This window comes from Galendromus occidentalis, unplaced genomic scaffold, assembly GCF_000255335.2.
Source record: "Galendromus occidentalis unplaced genomic scaffold, Mocc_1.1 scf7180000077524, whole genome shotgun sequence".
In the NCBI taxonomy this organism is placed as follows: Eukaryota; Metazoa; Arthropoda; class Arachnida; order Mesostigmata; family Phytoseiidae; genus Galendromus; species Galendromus occidentalis.
This window is the reverse complement of record NW_003805512.1, coordinates 502,668-517,032: the sequence shown is the minus strand read 5'-3', so window position 1 is coordinate 517,032 and position 14,365 is coordinate 502,668. Positions and strand designations below refer to the sequence as shown.

Genomic DNA, 14,365 nt, shown 5'->3' with positions numbered 1-14,365 from the left:
GATTCCGAGAACGATAGCATTGCGCGACCGGATTCTTGTGGATGTTGCAACGAGTCCGCAGCTGCGTCCATGGAAGGCAACTTCCGAGGGGAAGTCGGCCCCGATTGAAATCTGTGGGAGATCCGCCGTGGCTCAGACCGTCCAGCGGAATGCGCGATCGTTTTCCTCGTCGTCGAGGACTGTCTGTTTGTCTGCGTGCGTTGACGAGTTCCTACGAACGTTAAAACCTGGCGCAGAACTCGTTTCCGATTCCCGCGAACGATTCGACGGAAGCAGTTCTTGGAGACCGTAATTGGCTTCGAGTCGAACGAGGAAGAAACTTTCTTGAGGTCGGACAGGCGCTTCGTGTTGGATTTTCCTCCTCTCCGCAACGATCGTTCTTCTATTGTCTACTCGAAACCGGAAGAAGTTGACGTCGTGCTCGGGGGAATTCAACTACTCAAACGCGACTTTGTCTTCCCGCGAGCCAACACGGGGAGCCCGGAACAATCAGCGATGCTTTTCCCTGTCTCTTTGTGCTTCCGATCCCCTCAGCGGCTGAATCAGTCCGGGGACATTCTGATTTCGTGAGACTATCGATGATTCCAGAGCTTAGTGTGGGGATGTGGAGTTCAAAAACGGCGACGCATGACAAGCTTGCGACTACGCTAATTCTCTCCGCTAGAGCTGACAAATGAGTCTCCCTTACAGAGAGCCCGATAACTTCTTATCCGGGGGCCCATCTATAAGTTTCACCACTAATTGCATGGACGTTCTCGATGTAATCCCACTACTCGAACGAGCGAACAGGCTTCCGAATAGATTACACAGAGCAAGCAGCTAATCAAGGCCCGAGCACAACAACGACAACAACCGCCACGCAGAAGTATAAGCACGTTGTAACATCGTGAAGAGCTCTGGAGGTCTTCCTTATCAGCATGCGAGCTACATGCAGCAGGAATGCAGCATCCGAGATTGAATAGAAATAATTACCAAGAGTCTCGTCGTGGGGAACAAAACCGAATAATATCCGCGGACGCCTCTTCTGAACGTGTACTCTCCGAATAGAACACACTTCCGTCGAGGAGTCCACAGCGATTCACCCAATGTACGGCAAGTCTCCACCCATGTCGCCCATGTCTCCACATGCGGATAATCGCTCACGGTCGCGGAGCCGGGCTCGAGGTCACAACCCGAGCTCTATGGATCGGCTCGAGCGCTCGTACGAAGTAAAGTTCACATGATCGAGGTGAACAAACAGTTATGTCTCTTCGTTCGATGCTTTGGATCACTGATTTGCTCTGTGGCTTTATTGCTCCGTTTTTGAGAAGCACTCCATATTCGAGTGTAGACCACGCACATATTTGATCTCTGAGAGCCCCCACGATTGGCTGAGGGCTTGTTGTTCCACACTTCCACGGATATCCTCCGCACATATTCCACAATCAGCTACCCACTCCTGTGTAGGGTCCAGACACAAGTTTGGCCGATTCCGGTCATGGCAACAACGTGATATCCCTTTTCCTCAAGTTTGTTGAGCACCTTACGAGGAGGTGACGCGGAGCTGTATTCGAAACTGAAAAAGAGGAGACACAATTCCACCGTGAATTTCAATGGAATTCCAGCGAGAGGCTACATCTTGTAGGTAAGACGATTCCGGGTGTGTAACGGTACGCACAAGTTGTTACCGAGTTGGCGGATTCGACGAGCGCCGAGAAACTCCATCAGTTCCGGGTCGGAGTCAGCATCGCCCACGATCGTCGGCCCATTCTCCTGGAAATACTCAGTCGCTCTAGATCCTCACAATAGTTCGCGAGCTTTCACGAACATCCGCTGAAGCTCCATAGGAATGTAGCCTGGGGCTTGAGCTCACCAATCGAATTTGAGTTGAAATCAAAACGTACGGCATCGGTTCTGACGGACAAACTCCTTCGACGGTCAATCAGCTGTTCGCTTTTATCTGAAACTCGCAGTCGGAAGTGGACGTCCCTTCTCGTCGACGTATACTTCGATCGGGTAACTTCTCAATGGCTTCTACAAATGACAATTATTGAACTGATATCGAGTAGAAGCTTTCATCGAGCACAGCCGAAGATCAGCGAGCTCGAACCGTCCGTTCCACTACTTGTAGCCTCCAGGGAAGTTTAAGCGGCCATTCTCTTACATTTCGAGCCAAATTGAGAGGAGGGAATCTTTCTACTCTCGGGTTTCTCGTGATTACCGAGGGAAACGATACCGTGCGCTTCTCGAGTTTCGTTGAGTGATGAGATACTTTTGAATGTTCGTGGACTCTCTTCGCTCGAGGTTTTCCTCTTTAATTCCCCGGCGATTCTTCTTGCTCTTCCCTCTCGTGGGAGTGGAGGGTACAGGGAAAAACGGTGGAGTTTCGACTCCGGAAACCACATGGAGCCGTAATAAGGCTAATGAAAGTGCTTCTCGCGAAATCAGCCATCCTGACATCAAACACAGCTGGAACGGATCCTGCGGAAAACCGTCTCCGAAGATACCTTCGGATTGGAACAAGCTCCTGGTGGGGATTCTCGACCGATTTCCGACATCGTTGGCGATTCATGATGCGAGCTAACGAATCTCAGTGGAGCGCCTCCGGATCTTGATGGATCCCTTAGACAGTGGGAAACGGATATGGTATCAGCTCCGAGGCGCCTCGCATATGTCGCGAACGTGCGACGGCAACCGATATGCGGCCGCGAGCGGGAGACGGTGATGAATTTTCAAATCAGCCGAAGACCTCCGCTAAGTAAGCGACTCGTTCGATTCGTGTTCTCGGAACGTGCTCATGCGACAGAACCCGATCGCTCCGCCGGAATCCCTAAGAATTATTCCGAGAGGCCCCAACTACTGGAGGAAACGCGTCCCAGAGCACATAGATATGGATCAGTTCCTGAGGGATTCGAGACTCGGAGAGATCGTGGAGCGGAGATCAAAGGGAAGCCTTTGTCCAGCTGCTCACCAGGAGCTCGCCCTGCCTCTGCTCGACCACACTACAGGAAACCGTACAAGATAAATGGAGGCCTATGATCGGAGAGACGGCGTGCGTCTGGGAGTGTGGCATCGTCCTGCAACAGTTGCAGAGGCTGTATGAGCCCTGGATTGTGAACGTTCGCTCTATGAGAGTAACACGTCAGCTGTTGTGCCGAGGAACGCGAGTTAGGGGAGGGAAAGGTTTGGACACGCTGGATGGAAGGCGCAGGGTACGAGTAGAACGATAATGGATAGATCCGACCGTTCCGGGCCCCGGACGAAGACGAATCCGATTCCATCTCGATAAACTTTCCGCCGGCGAAAGGGGTCGCTTCCCCGAACGATGCGATCGCCACCAATGGCACGGTGTTGATCCGACGACATCGGTTCGCTTCTGTTTTGAAATCGTCCGAGGGATTCGAGTGTGATCGTCTCCTTGGTTCACCGAGAAGCGAAGTCGGCTTTCGTCCCACGCACTCGGAATCGCTCAGAACAGTCCAGGATTTTCGAATTATCATTTGCGGGTCGATTCAATACCTCGAGAAACATAAAGCATCGATCCCAAGAAGAACCTCGCTGCGGGGACGCTGCCAGTGAGGATCGGGGGCTCGCGAATGCGAAAACCTTCGTTTTTCTGACGTGATTTCACGTCAGTCAGGATCAAGAAGAGTCAACCTGATCGAGTTTGCGTAATGATTTCACGTTTCCTATCGTTTCCGTGCGGAGGCTGAACCGCGGAGAATAAATTCGCCGATTGAAGCGGAACCCCCACGCATTCAAACGTAATCCGCAGCGAGTTGAAAATGGCTTCGGAGTCGAGGCAAACCCAAAAACCTCATACAGAAGCTCCGTCGGGCACTAGGAAGAGTTGCTCAACAAATATCATTGAAGAATCGGAGAGATCGAGGATCCACTCCAAGGCGCGCGAATACAGAGAGACGAAAGAAAGTCTCGAGGACGTCTCCACTCATGTATATTAGAGAAATATTACCGGTCCCGCGTTATGACCATTGGGATCCTTCCCTGTCATTATTCGCGCCTGGAAAGTCACGGAACGTCTGCTCATAAGGCTCCGTCCATCTCTAGACGCTTGGTTAGATGGGCCGCATAGACGATCCCATGCGTGAGGGCACCGGTGGAACCCTCGCCGTCTGTCGGAAGCTCGTTCGAAACGACGATTAAGGACTGTTCGCGCGACCGACGAACCGGTTCGCGGTATCGAGTGTTCGCGGCCATCACTGGCTGCAGAAAGAAGCGCGATTCGTCGGTTTGAACAGGGTCCAGAGAAGTTTGAGTCGCAACATCGTCAGGGGATTTTATGACTGAACTTCAACAGGTTCTTCAACGGCAGGCATCTGTGGACAAGGTGAGTGTCTCCGGATTTCCGCCCTGGGTTGATCCCTGCGAAAATCGATCATGTACTGTCGGTTCCTCGCGATTCCACGATCGTCTCAGATCTTGTACCGCTTGAGAGTCGATGTATAGATCTAACCCGGCTCTGGGGTTCGAGAATTCCATACCGTGGATCTGTCCTCCTCAATCGATTCCTCCTCTTTTCGAACACGAGTTCAGAAACGGTATTCGCATGACGCGCGACGTCGGCGTCGGTACCACGGTCGAAATCTCTAATGACCTTGCCCGGTTCCGGCGCGGCGTATCGACCTGCTGAAGGTCTACAACAGCGACTACGATCTCCCCAACGTGAGAGAACCCGCCGCGGGCCAGGCAGAACAGGAGGGATTACGCTTTTCGTTTTTTCAGCCTGAACCGTGAAGGGGAACTCGCCTCCCTGTAGAGGGCTCGAACATGGCAAGTCGTGTATTGGTGCCACATCGATACTCTGTCTTTTTCAATCAGCTTCCGCGATCATCCGTGTGAGTGCGGAGAATCTTCTGCTGTCGGCAATTGTTCTCTACTATGGTAACCTCGCGATGGATGGCGGGTCCGATATCAGATGCGCGAGCCTAATTAATGTCGTACGCGTCTCCCAGGAAATTCCACCCGAAGTTCCGGCAAAAAAGTTATTGGCACGGCTTAGGATCGAGACCCCTTCTGAGTTCGACCACCTACGATGTACTCAAGAAGTCCGCGGACGCCAAGGGAGCCAGCCCCGCCGTCGTTTCTTGTCATCAGGGAATCGAAGTCGATTACAGTACCTTCAAGAAAGACGTGAGCTCAAAGACTCTCTATTCCCAACTGCTACCTATCAGAGAGCGGATCGAGGGTCTCAATGCTCGCACGGAAATGTCTCCCAGCATCGACTATCTGATATGGATAAATACGAGGCAGAAGGGAATAAGGGACACACGCGTATATTCTGTAAACAGGTCGACACACTGGCCGCTGGGTTAGCAGCCTTCAAGTATTCGGTGGGAACGATGGCCGGGATTCTCGCCCCTAATATCTACGAGTGGATGGTCGTGCAGTACGCCACGGCGAAGTTGGGATGGGTTTTAGTGAACTTAAATCCAGCCATTCAAGCTCCAGAACTAGAGTATGCCTTGAACCTAGTGAGTCATTATGCATCTCAAAGAGAATTCCGACGTGGTCTTTGCAAAACTCCGACCAGCTCGTTGCAAGGAGTGTAGGATATGCGACTGGATTCCCGCGTTTTGCAGGCCCGCTGTGAGCTTTTGATCGTCTCGGACGAATTCTCGGTCCAAAATTTCCATTCGATACTTCAAGTCCTGATTCCTGATCTCGATGTCTCGTCCCCTGGCCAAATCGAATCGTCGAGGGTTCCACAACTAAAAACCATCATCAATATCGGTTCAGAACAAAAAAGGTGAGACGGTTAGATATTGAGGAGAGCTGCATCAGGAGACGCATATGAGATTTCGATCATTCAATGTGTCGCTTTCTTTCTCAGCGGCTGTATCCGATATACTGATGTTCTTGCCTCGGCGACCGCGGCATTGGAGAACCTCGCTGACCAGGTCAATTCGAGTCTTGACATGGATTCGATTGTTAATGTGCAATTCACATCGGGCACCACCGGGAAGCCGAAAGTGAGTTCTTGCTTCGTTGATCGGCCTTGACGTCAGGCTCCCATTCGGGTCGCGATCGGGTAGCACTCGAATACGTCACCAACCTCGACCCTCGGAAGAAAGGTTCCGAATATCGCTTGAGACTTCTTGAGGTGGTTCCTCGATTCAGGGTCCTCTTTGTCAACAGGCTGTTCCCTTGACTCACCACAATATTGTAAACAACGCCTCCACTCTCGGACATTGGTCAGGAATAGCAGAAGACTCGCATGCTGCAATTTGTCTAAATGTGCCCCTGATACACTGTTTCGGCTGCGTCATTGGATCCTTGAACTCGGTCATCCATGGCGCGAAAATAGTCCTCCCAGCGCCTCGCTTCAATGCGAAGGCCGCATTGTCGGCGATCTCAAAACATAAGTGAGTTTGGACGCTCTGCCCGCCTCCTGAAGCTTTCTTCTGGCGTCAATCATACGCCGAAGTCTTTCGCCCGTTGACCGGAGTGACTGCCTCCACAGATGCACTATAGTCTACGGGACGCCGACGATGTACGTGGACATGCTTTCCGAGCTGACGCCGGATCACAAATTGGACTCTCTGAGCACTGGACTGATGTCCGGATCGCCCTGCCCTCCCCTCCTGCAGCGCAAGGTTGCCGACAGAATGGGGATCAAGACGCTTCACGTGAGCAGGGACCAAGGGAATTTCGGGCGGAATGTTTCGACTCTGATTCCCTCGTCAACCGGACGAATACCCATGTCTGATATCAGAAGAGATATCGAATTGCTTGCAGATTGCGTACGGAGCCACGGAGCTGAGCCCCGTCACGACTTTCACTCGACCCGATTCTTTGATGAAGCGTCCCGATACCGTCGGGCAACCGATCGATCACACTGAAGTCAAAGTCGTTGACAAAACAGGCAAAGTGGTTCCATTTGGTGTCCGAGGCGAGCTTTGCTCTCGGGGCTATCACGTGTTTGGGGGTTATTTGAACGAGCCGGAAAGGAGCGCGGAAATTCTCAAGGATGGCTGGTATCACTCAGGGTGAGTGGGGGAAATCGTCCTGACTGAGAATACTAGTTTTCGGTCCGCCGTAGCGGCTGAGATTGCCAGATGTGACGCACGGGCTCCTACTGTTTCCCCAACTCCGCAGAGATGAAGCTACAATGCACGAAGACGGCTTGATAACGATCACTGGCAGAATTAAAGACATGATAATCCGAGGAGGCGAAAATATTTATCCGACTGAAATCGAGGATCATCTTCTCAAAATGCCCGGGGTAGGTGGAGGCAGACGACGTGCACGCTTATTCCCGACGATGCTAAGATCATCCGATCTCTTTAGAGCCAACCTGAGGGAGACATTCACAGTCGTCCGTTTCCCGGTGATATGAGCCATTGAAGCAATGATCGCGACTCGAGGCCAACCGATCGCGGCAAACTCCGATTCTGACGGAGATCGGCGATCTTTCGGAAGATATTTATTCTCGAGACCTGCTATCCACATCAATGCCCACCGCAAACCGCCCGTGTGCGAGTTCTGGCGGATGGGGCTCTCTCAGAATCAGCGCAGAACTGGAGACATTTCGGGCATCCCCAAACCAAGAGATTCGCTAATAAGAGGTTCCGGGAGAGCTCCGGCGGCGATGCTCGTGAATCATCCCTGAACGGACCCCCGTACTTGAGCTTTTATCGGCGGACTTTCGCATGAATTACTAGTTTTCCGTCGCAGGTCACAGAGGTGAACGTGTGCGGTGTGCCCGACGGCAGACTTGGCGAGGAAGTCTGCGCGTGGATAAAAGTTACCGCCGGTCATTCAATCGCCGAGGAAGATGTTCGGAAATTCTGCAAGGGACAGGTGATTGAGAATCCGAGGAGGACTGGGAACCGATCACGGTAGAGCCTCATTTCTAATTCTCGTATTCGACTTGATTCCAGCTGAGCCACTACAAGATACCTCGATATGTTGTATTCGTTGACTCATTCCCGAAAACCCTGTCGGGAAAGATTCAGAAACATGTCATGCGCCAAGAAATGTGTCGACGCCTAGCCGTCAACGACCGATTCTGAAAGAGACACCTGAGGCATAGAGCTTACATTCCATCATGTTGACAAGTGCGCTCTCCCGGACCCTCAGATGGAATCGCGGAGGGTTGGGCTCAAATCCATCGCAGCCACAGTTGGGAAGATTAGAAAGAATAAACGAGTTCGTGGCTCTGAAACCGGACGATATCGCCTCTTTACACTATTGGCTGAAATCACTCTCGATTTTGCTCGTCGAACGACGCTTCGTCTCATCGTCTGCAGACTGGCGCGCCATGCTCCATTCGAGGCTCCGTCTCCCGATTCGATATCCGTCTCGCTCCTTGTTCCGATCGCAAGAGTCACTTCAGATCGGGACCCGCTCTGTATAGGGAGCCACTCTTGGTAGGGTTTTGTCCGTAGGGTGACGCTCACCCAGACGCATTTCGACTTCTCCGGTTCAGATTCGACGGACTTACGGAAAGTTTGAACCATTATGGAGATCCCATCGAGATTACGCATGCGTTCCCTGGAGCTGCGGAAATGGCTCGACTATAACGGGTCATTTTTTCGGACTCTCCCTATGCGAATCGAGATAAAAGTTTTTCTCATCTCTGAGGCTCTCGAATGATCACGCATAATGCTCTGCACAACCTACCCAGCTGGAAGCGCAAAGTTTCCTCACCCTTCGCGGATTGGATGGAGTGTGATTCGCCCATCCGTTAGTGCCCGAACGAAGGAGGTCGATTCAGAACTCGTTTCTGCGGACTTCCATCGGAAACCTGATTGATTGCATTGACGCGCTATCGTCGATTGCAAGATGACGATAGAGAGCCTGGAGTGGGAATGGCCAGTGAGATCTTCCCCTCTGTGCTCAAATGGGTATCGTTGCCCCCTCTTCGATCTACTCAGTCAGAGATGGAATTGAGTCCGAGGTGGCACCCAATGAGCATGTCTTCGATTTCCGGAACGAATGAAAATCGCAGTGCTCTCTGCTCTGGATTCCGAAGTCAACGATCGCTATGTATCGCTTGACGTACTCCGGGGCTCCATTTTCGTCGGTGCTTTTGGCCCAATTGCTCTATGTGTAGCTCCTTCTCTTGAAGATATAATCTATCATTTGGCCACCCTCGCGAAGCTTCTCTCTACCATCCAGCTCCATTGCTCTCGTTTGTTCAAGTATGCCGCTCAACAGACGCATTCTGCAGCCTAACTGTGGCGTAGCGAGCCTCTGCGCCCCCTAGGCGGCTCCGAACCTCCTGCCGCCCCTTCTCATGCGGCGCCGCCCCCGGAGAGGCTTTGAGGGGCTCCCCGGTAATCTCCCAGAAAATCAACGTTTCGTCGGTCGTCAGAAAGTGCCGGCCCTCGGAAGTGCCGCCTCAGGCGGTCCGCCCCGCTTCCGGCGCCCGAGCTTGGGACATTCGGCGCGAGTTCAGTGCCTGATCCAAGAATCCACCGGAGGGAAGGGGAAACGCGACCAATATGTCGAGGAGGCGGCAGATTGATATGTATGTCCTGCTCTAGGAATCCAGCCTGATGGGGACTTGGATCCAGCCAAGGAGGAGTATAGAATCCTAGCGAAATCTGAAGTTCAGGCTTTGGACAAGACACCCGAAGATTAATTCGTTCGGGAGTTCCATCTGCGGAACGCAGTACCACAGGACTACAGAATTTGAGAGGAAGTCGTATCTGAGGATGCTCGGCATAAGGAACCGGAAATCCTTAGAGTTTCACCCACCGAGTGCTCCCAGACTCACAGAGAGGGGAGTCCGCGCCAGCCGAGTCTGTGTTTGTTTACGTAAAAGCCATAGCAGTCGACATCTCTCTCTCCCTCTCATCAGCCCGGCGCTCCGCCGACAGACGTTCTACGAATTATTTGCTCCACTGTCAGCCGTACTCACCAGAATGGATGAGAGGGAAGGAGGTGTGATTAGAGAAACGGGAAGTTCAGGGAGCGCTCTCCTGCGTGTGGTCGTGAGAGGCAGCGGATTGCACTACGAGAATCCTCTAAATCTGCGTCAGCTGTTTTAGGGAGGCCTGCTGCTTGCTGGTTCCTACGCTCCAGCTGAAACTGCTCAGCTGGAGATTGTGCTTGTTTGGATGATCCTCGTGGAGACAACTCTCGGAGAGAACTCTATGCTCGGCACAGGCCAGCGTGGAAAGGCCCGAAGCCTTTGGACTACTCCTGCCATTGGGGCAGTTCTCATCTAGCGACTTCAGTGTGCGGCTAAAGAGATATCGGAGTCCTCTCAGCAACATGGAATCGTGCGGAACAGGCCGTGCTGATATCCGTACGATACTCGACCACGCGGGAAGTGATAGCCGTTAGCTTCTGTCTGAGGCGTCAAATTACGCGGAGTGTTGAGTTTCCCAGACCTTGCCCGCTGTTCGATGACATCATGGCAACATCCCATTCCCCACAAGGAGGAGAGGGTGAGATTAATCGGAAATTGCTCGAGAAAACTCATAACAGATGAGCCTTAGCGGAATTCTGGGGCGATTGGATCACCTGCACCAGGGCCCGAGCACCGGGAAAGCTTCCGGTGCAAAGCGGTTGAGGCAGGAGGGAGGGGGGGGGTTGGGAAAACATCACCGCTTCACGCCAGGGCGAATAACCTCATCGTCGTGGGATACCGTTCAGCGAAGTACCACCCATAGCTCGACGCTGCTTCGCTGTCAGGAAGAAGTTGACACCTCTCCTCGGGATGCGAATGCCGAGTCTTGGTGGACGAGTGTAGGAGCTCACGACTGACTTCTTCGATTCAGAGGCGGTATCGGATGGGGTCGAAGAAGCTTTCGCACCCACAGAAGAGAATGACGGAGAGAGTCCCTTTGATGATGCTGTCTTCCACGCCCAGCTTAACCACCATTTCCTCACTCATTCTCGGTAAAGATTCTTCTCGAGTCCCATTGCGGCGGAACATAGTTGGCAGAGTGAATATCCGGCTCTGATTTGAAATTCTAGGGGATCGTCCATCAATTTGTCCTTCGACCTTTCGTCGTCGTCATCTGAGGGGGACGAGGATTCGGAGGGAGATGAATTCAGGGAGCAGATTCTCACCGATCCGAGCCGTGTCCGGTTGTACATAAAAGTTTGTGTCTAGCTCCGAATATGTACATTTCTCCTCGGGCCTTCCGCCGATGACAACAGACGCAAGTCTAACGATATCCGTCACGTCATTCCCCAGGGGAAACTCCAATATCACTTCATGAGTCCACTAGAGAAGTGGCGTTACAGACAAGTATTCCCGTGGAAATTGATCTTCCAAGTTGTTAAGATATTCGTTGTCACATTTCAAATTCTCTTGTTTGGCATGGACAGTACTCAATTCTACAAAGAAGAAGCCGCAACAGCTACAGCCCTCAAAGTGAGTCCAGGCGATCCGAGTATTTTATAAATCCTAATTCGGCGAATCATTCCAGGGGACGTCTGGGCTCAATAAGGATCAGTGATCTCTCGTTGTAAAAAAAATCTGTTACCGCTTGCAGGCGTATTTCCTCACGGATTGGGATCCAATTCGAGATGTGTATTTCTATCCGCCCACGGACGGCCCTTACGCAGTATACACGATGACGGAACTCTTTGATAGCATCGATACGGTCGTTCAACGATACGCGAATATAACGGAGGAACCGATTGGTAAGAACTCTGCTTTGAATGAAGTATTTCCGGGCCCGGGAAGGCTAATGAAAGTGAAAAACGAGAAGCGATATGAACTCGGTCAATTCCGAACCGACCTGTTGCATAATTATTGATCATGACGCTGGAATGATGGTGACGAAGCGATTCCTCTGGCTTCCAGGCTCGTTTCGTTACGACTCCGCCGATGGACATCTGGTTCCCCCGAAGCTTTGTCTTGAATTCTACGAAACTGTCAAAGTGTTTCCCTTCAACTCATCGATAAGTTTCAACAACAAGGTAAATTGAAGCAATGAACAGTCTTCCAGAGGGCGGCACTGAATGGCCATGCTGCACACAGTATTCTCTTAACGAAAAAATCGTTCTCATGAAGGTCAAGTTCCGATGTCTACCGATTGATCCGCCGAGCTACAACAACTTCTCTATCCTTGCCTTCCTGAATGAGACTGCCGCACTTGATCTTCAGAGGTTAGTTCCTGAGCACGACCCATGGTCTTTGAAACACCTCTCGGGGAAATACATAAGTTCCTCTGCTTGAGGGGATCTCCCAATCCAGAATCCAACCTTTCTCCCCATTCCTTCCAGATTGATAACAGCCAGAATAAACTTCTCGCTGAGAACTGTATATCGACGGTCTCGACCCGTACATGACTATTTTGTTGCCTACCGAATGGATACAAACATCATTTACGACAATATGCATCATGACGGAATGATCAAGGCGAGTCAGGAAGATGACCTCGTTTCACGGCTTCTCAGGAATTCTGGATTCGTGGAGCTTCGGAGGACCTCCAAGATCCGTACTTAAGATGCTTTCCAATTCACAGGTTCTGCTGAAAGTCAGCGGCGCGACGAACGAGGGTGAGAAGACATTCTTGGATGAGGGCGTGCATCCAAGCGAGCTCCTTGCGCGACAGGCTTTGAATGTCTCCGTCATAGTCCTCTGTGTGATATCACTGTTCCTCTGCTTGCGATCGATGGTGCGGTGCAATTACTTGCTGAAAAAAACCAAAGAATTCTTCGTCACCAACATGGGGACCGAACTCTCGTTCGGAGACAAGGTGGAATTCGTTGATTTCTGGCTCTGCTTGATCGTCTTGAACGACATTCTCGTCATTTGTGGAACCGCGGTGAAAATCACAATCGACCTTCAGATCATTTCAAAGACGCGCTTCATGTGCGCGTCCGTTCTGCTCGGAACTGGGATTCTCCTCGTTTGGTGTGGCGTTTTGAGATACCTGGGATATTTGAAAACATACAATGTCCTCATATTGACTCTGAAGCGATCGACGCCGAATCTTCTCAAGTTCTTGATCGGGGCCATGACCCTTTTCTTCGGCTACGCCATCTGCGGATGGGTGGTGCTGGGCCCGCATCATCTCAAGTTCAAAACTTTTTCGACGAGTATGGAGTGCCTTTACGCCATAACGAACGGTGACGACATTTTCGCAACCTTCGCGCTCGCCACAGACGAATACGCTAGTCTGCATATATCGCCGATGATCTGGTGGTTCACGAGATTTTTTTGTACTCGTTCGTCATCTTGTTCATCTGTGTTGTGATCAATTTGTTGTACGCGGTAATCATCGACGCATACGAATCGATAAAGGAGACGTCGGATGCGAGTAGGCAGCCTAAGAAAAGTCTCGTTAGAGACTTCATCCAGGAACGTCTCGAAAAAGCTTCGAGCATCAATTACATCCTCGATGAAGAATTCGAAGGGCGAATGAGCACGCTGGAGGTGAGCTCTATGGCCCGACGATTCCCGTACTGTTCCTATTGTTCGTCTCCGATTCTTCGCCGTATAAGACCCGCTCCCTTCTTCCAGCTCCTCTTGTGCTGCTTCCCTTCGTGGTTCAGAAGGGGAGCGCAATCCGACGATCAAGCTCTGATGGCTCGAAGGAACTCACGGCGACAATCGCGCTTGGTTAGACAGGACGCGATCGTCATCGACGAATGAAACCCACAGTCGCGCCAACGGAACTCCTCCAGTGATCAGCTGCCAAAGTTCATAAATCGAGTCCCTCGAAGCCAATGTTCGGCGGGAGGCTGCGAAGCACGGAGTGGTCGTGTGATTTATCCGCTGGGCGAGAGTCTGAAATCTCACGGAGAAAAGATCAACCAGATACGTCAAACTTCTGTAAATACGTTACAACAGATATAGCGGGGGCAGAACAAGGATTCACGATGAATCGTACACCCGGGTTCATTCGAGAAATTATTCGACGGATACGTCATGAATTGAGGCGAAACACTGATTACGTATGTGAATTACCCAGTGAATATTGAAGAAACGGTCGCTGGAATTTTTCATCATTGTCTTCGCAATATGAACAATGTGCCTAAACGCTCGTGCAAGGATTTCTCGCCAATTCGGAACAACAACGTCATCGTCGCGATACGGGTGGAAATCATCTCCTGCCCATCCAGTTAAATTTCTTCATCATGTTATCCCACAAGTTCTTATTGTCCTGAGGCCGGGAGCTGTTCGAGTCGATAAACTCCAGAACTCCGCTCGGCCTCGCATCTTCGGGCGGAGGGGTAGATTTTCTGTTCGGCGAGTTTTGAGTGACCGCCTGAGGCATGGAGTGTGCGGCGTATTGGGGCCTATGATGCGAGAGGTCGGGCCGTCGATGAACTTTTTCAAAACTAGGCTCGGTTATCTGGAACTTCTTCGGCGGATCCTGAGGTCGCCGCGAATCCGAATCCTTGTGCGATTTCGACGGCAAATCAAACTCGGGCGAACGATCAGCTTGATCTT

The 14,365-nt window shown here is 51.6% G+C and overlaps 3 protein-coding genes across 3 annotated transcripts; 2 read left to right on the top strand and 1 right to left on the bottom strand.

Annotated features, from left to right (window-relative positions):
• Positions 1-1,370: 1,370 nt before the first annotated feature.
• Positions 1,371-2,115, bottom strand: LOC100908428 (GTP cyclohydrolase 1 feedback regulatory protein). Its single transcript, XM_003747530.1, has 3 exons — positions 1,853-2,115; positions 1,658-1,752; positions 1,371-1,555 (listed from the first exon to the last, which is right to left on the bottom strand). Exons 1-3 carry the CDS (start codon positions 1,886-1,888, stop codon positions 1,429-1,431), a joined length of 258 nt encoding a protein of 85 aa, XP_003747578.1. The 5' UTR covers positions 1,889-2,115; the 3' UTR covers positions 1,371-1,428.
• A 2,034-nt stretch (positions 2,116-4,149) lies between these two features.
• On the top strand, positions 4,150-8,115 carry LOC100906319 (putative acyl-CoA synthetase YngI). Its single transcript, XM_003747676.2, has 12 exons — positions 4,150-4,327; positions 4,723-4,835; positions 4,953-5,130; positions 5,289-5,471; positions 5,580-5,746; positions 5,831-5,969; positions 6,136-6,362; positions 6,461-6,626; positions 6,736-6,986; positions 7,096-7,222; positions 7,675-7,800; positions 7,881-8,115. Exons 2-12 carry the CDS (start codon positions 4,768-4,770, stop codon positions 8,010-8,012), a joined length of 1,764 nt encoding a protein of 587 aa, XP_003747724.2. The 5' UTR covers positions 4,150-4,327; positions 4,723-4,767; the 3' UTR covers positions 8,013-8,115.
• A 1,988-nt stretch (positions 8,116-10,103) lies between these two features.
• On the top strand, positions 10,104-13,793 carry LOC100906175 (mucolipin-3). Its single transcript, XM_018641089.2, is given in 11 exon segments — positions 10,104-10,397; positions 10,731-10,851; positions 10,930-11,056; positions 11,153-11,332; positions 11,454-11,604; positions 11,768-11,883; positions 11,978-12,072; positions 12,190-12,325; positions 12,432-13,116; positions 13,119-13,345; positions 13,433-13,793. Coding segments are annotated over 11 exon segments (2,004 nt in total). The 5' UTR covers positions 10,104-10,363; the 3' UTR covers positions 13,565-13,793.
• The last annotated feature ends 572 nt before the right edge of the window (positions 13,794-14,365 follow it).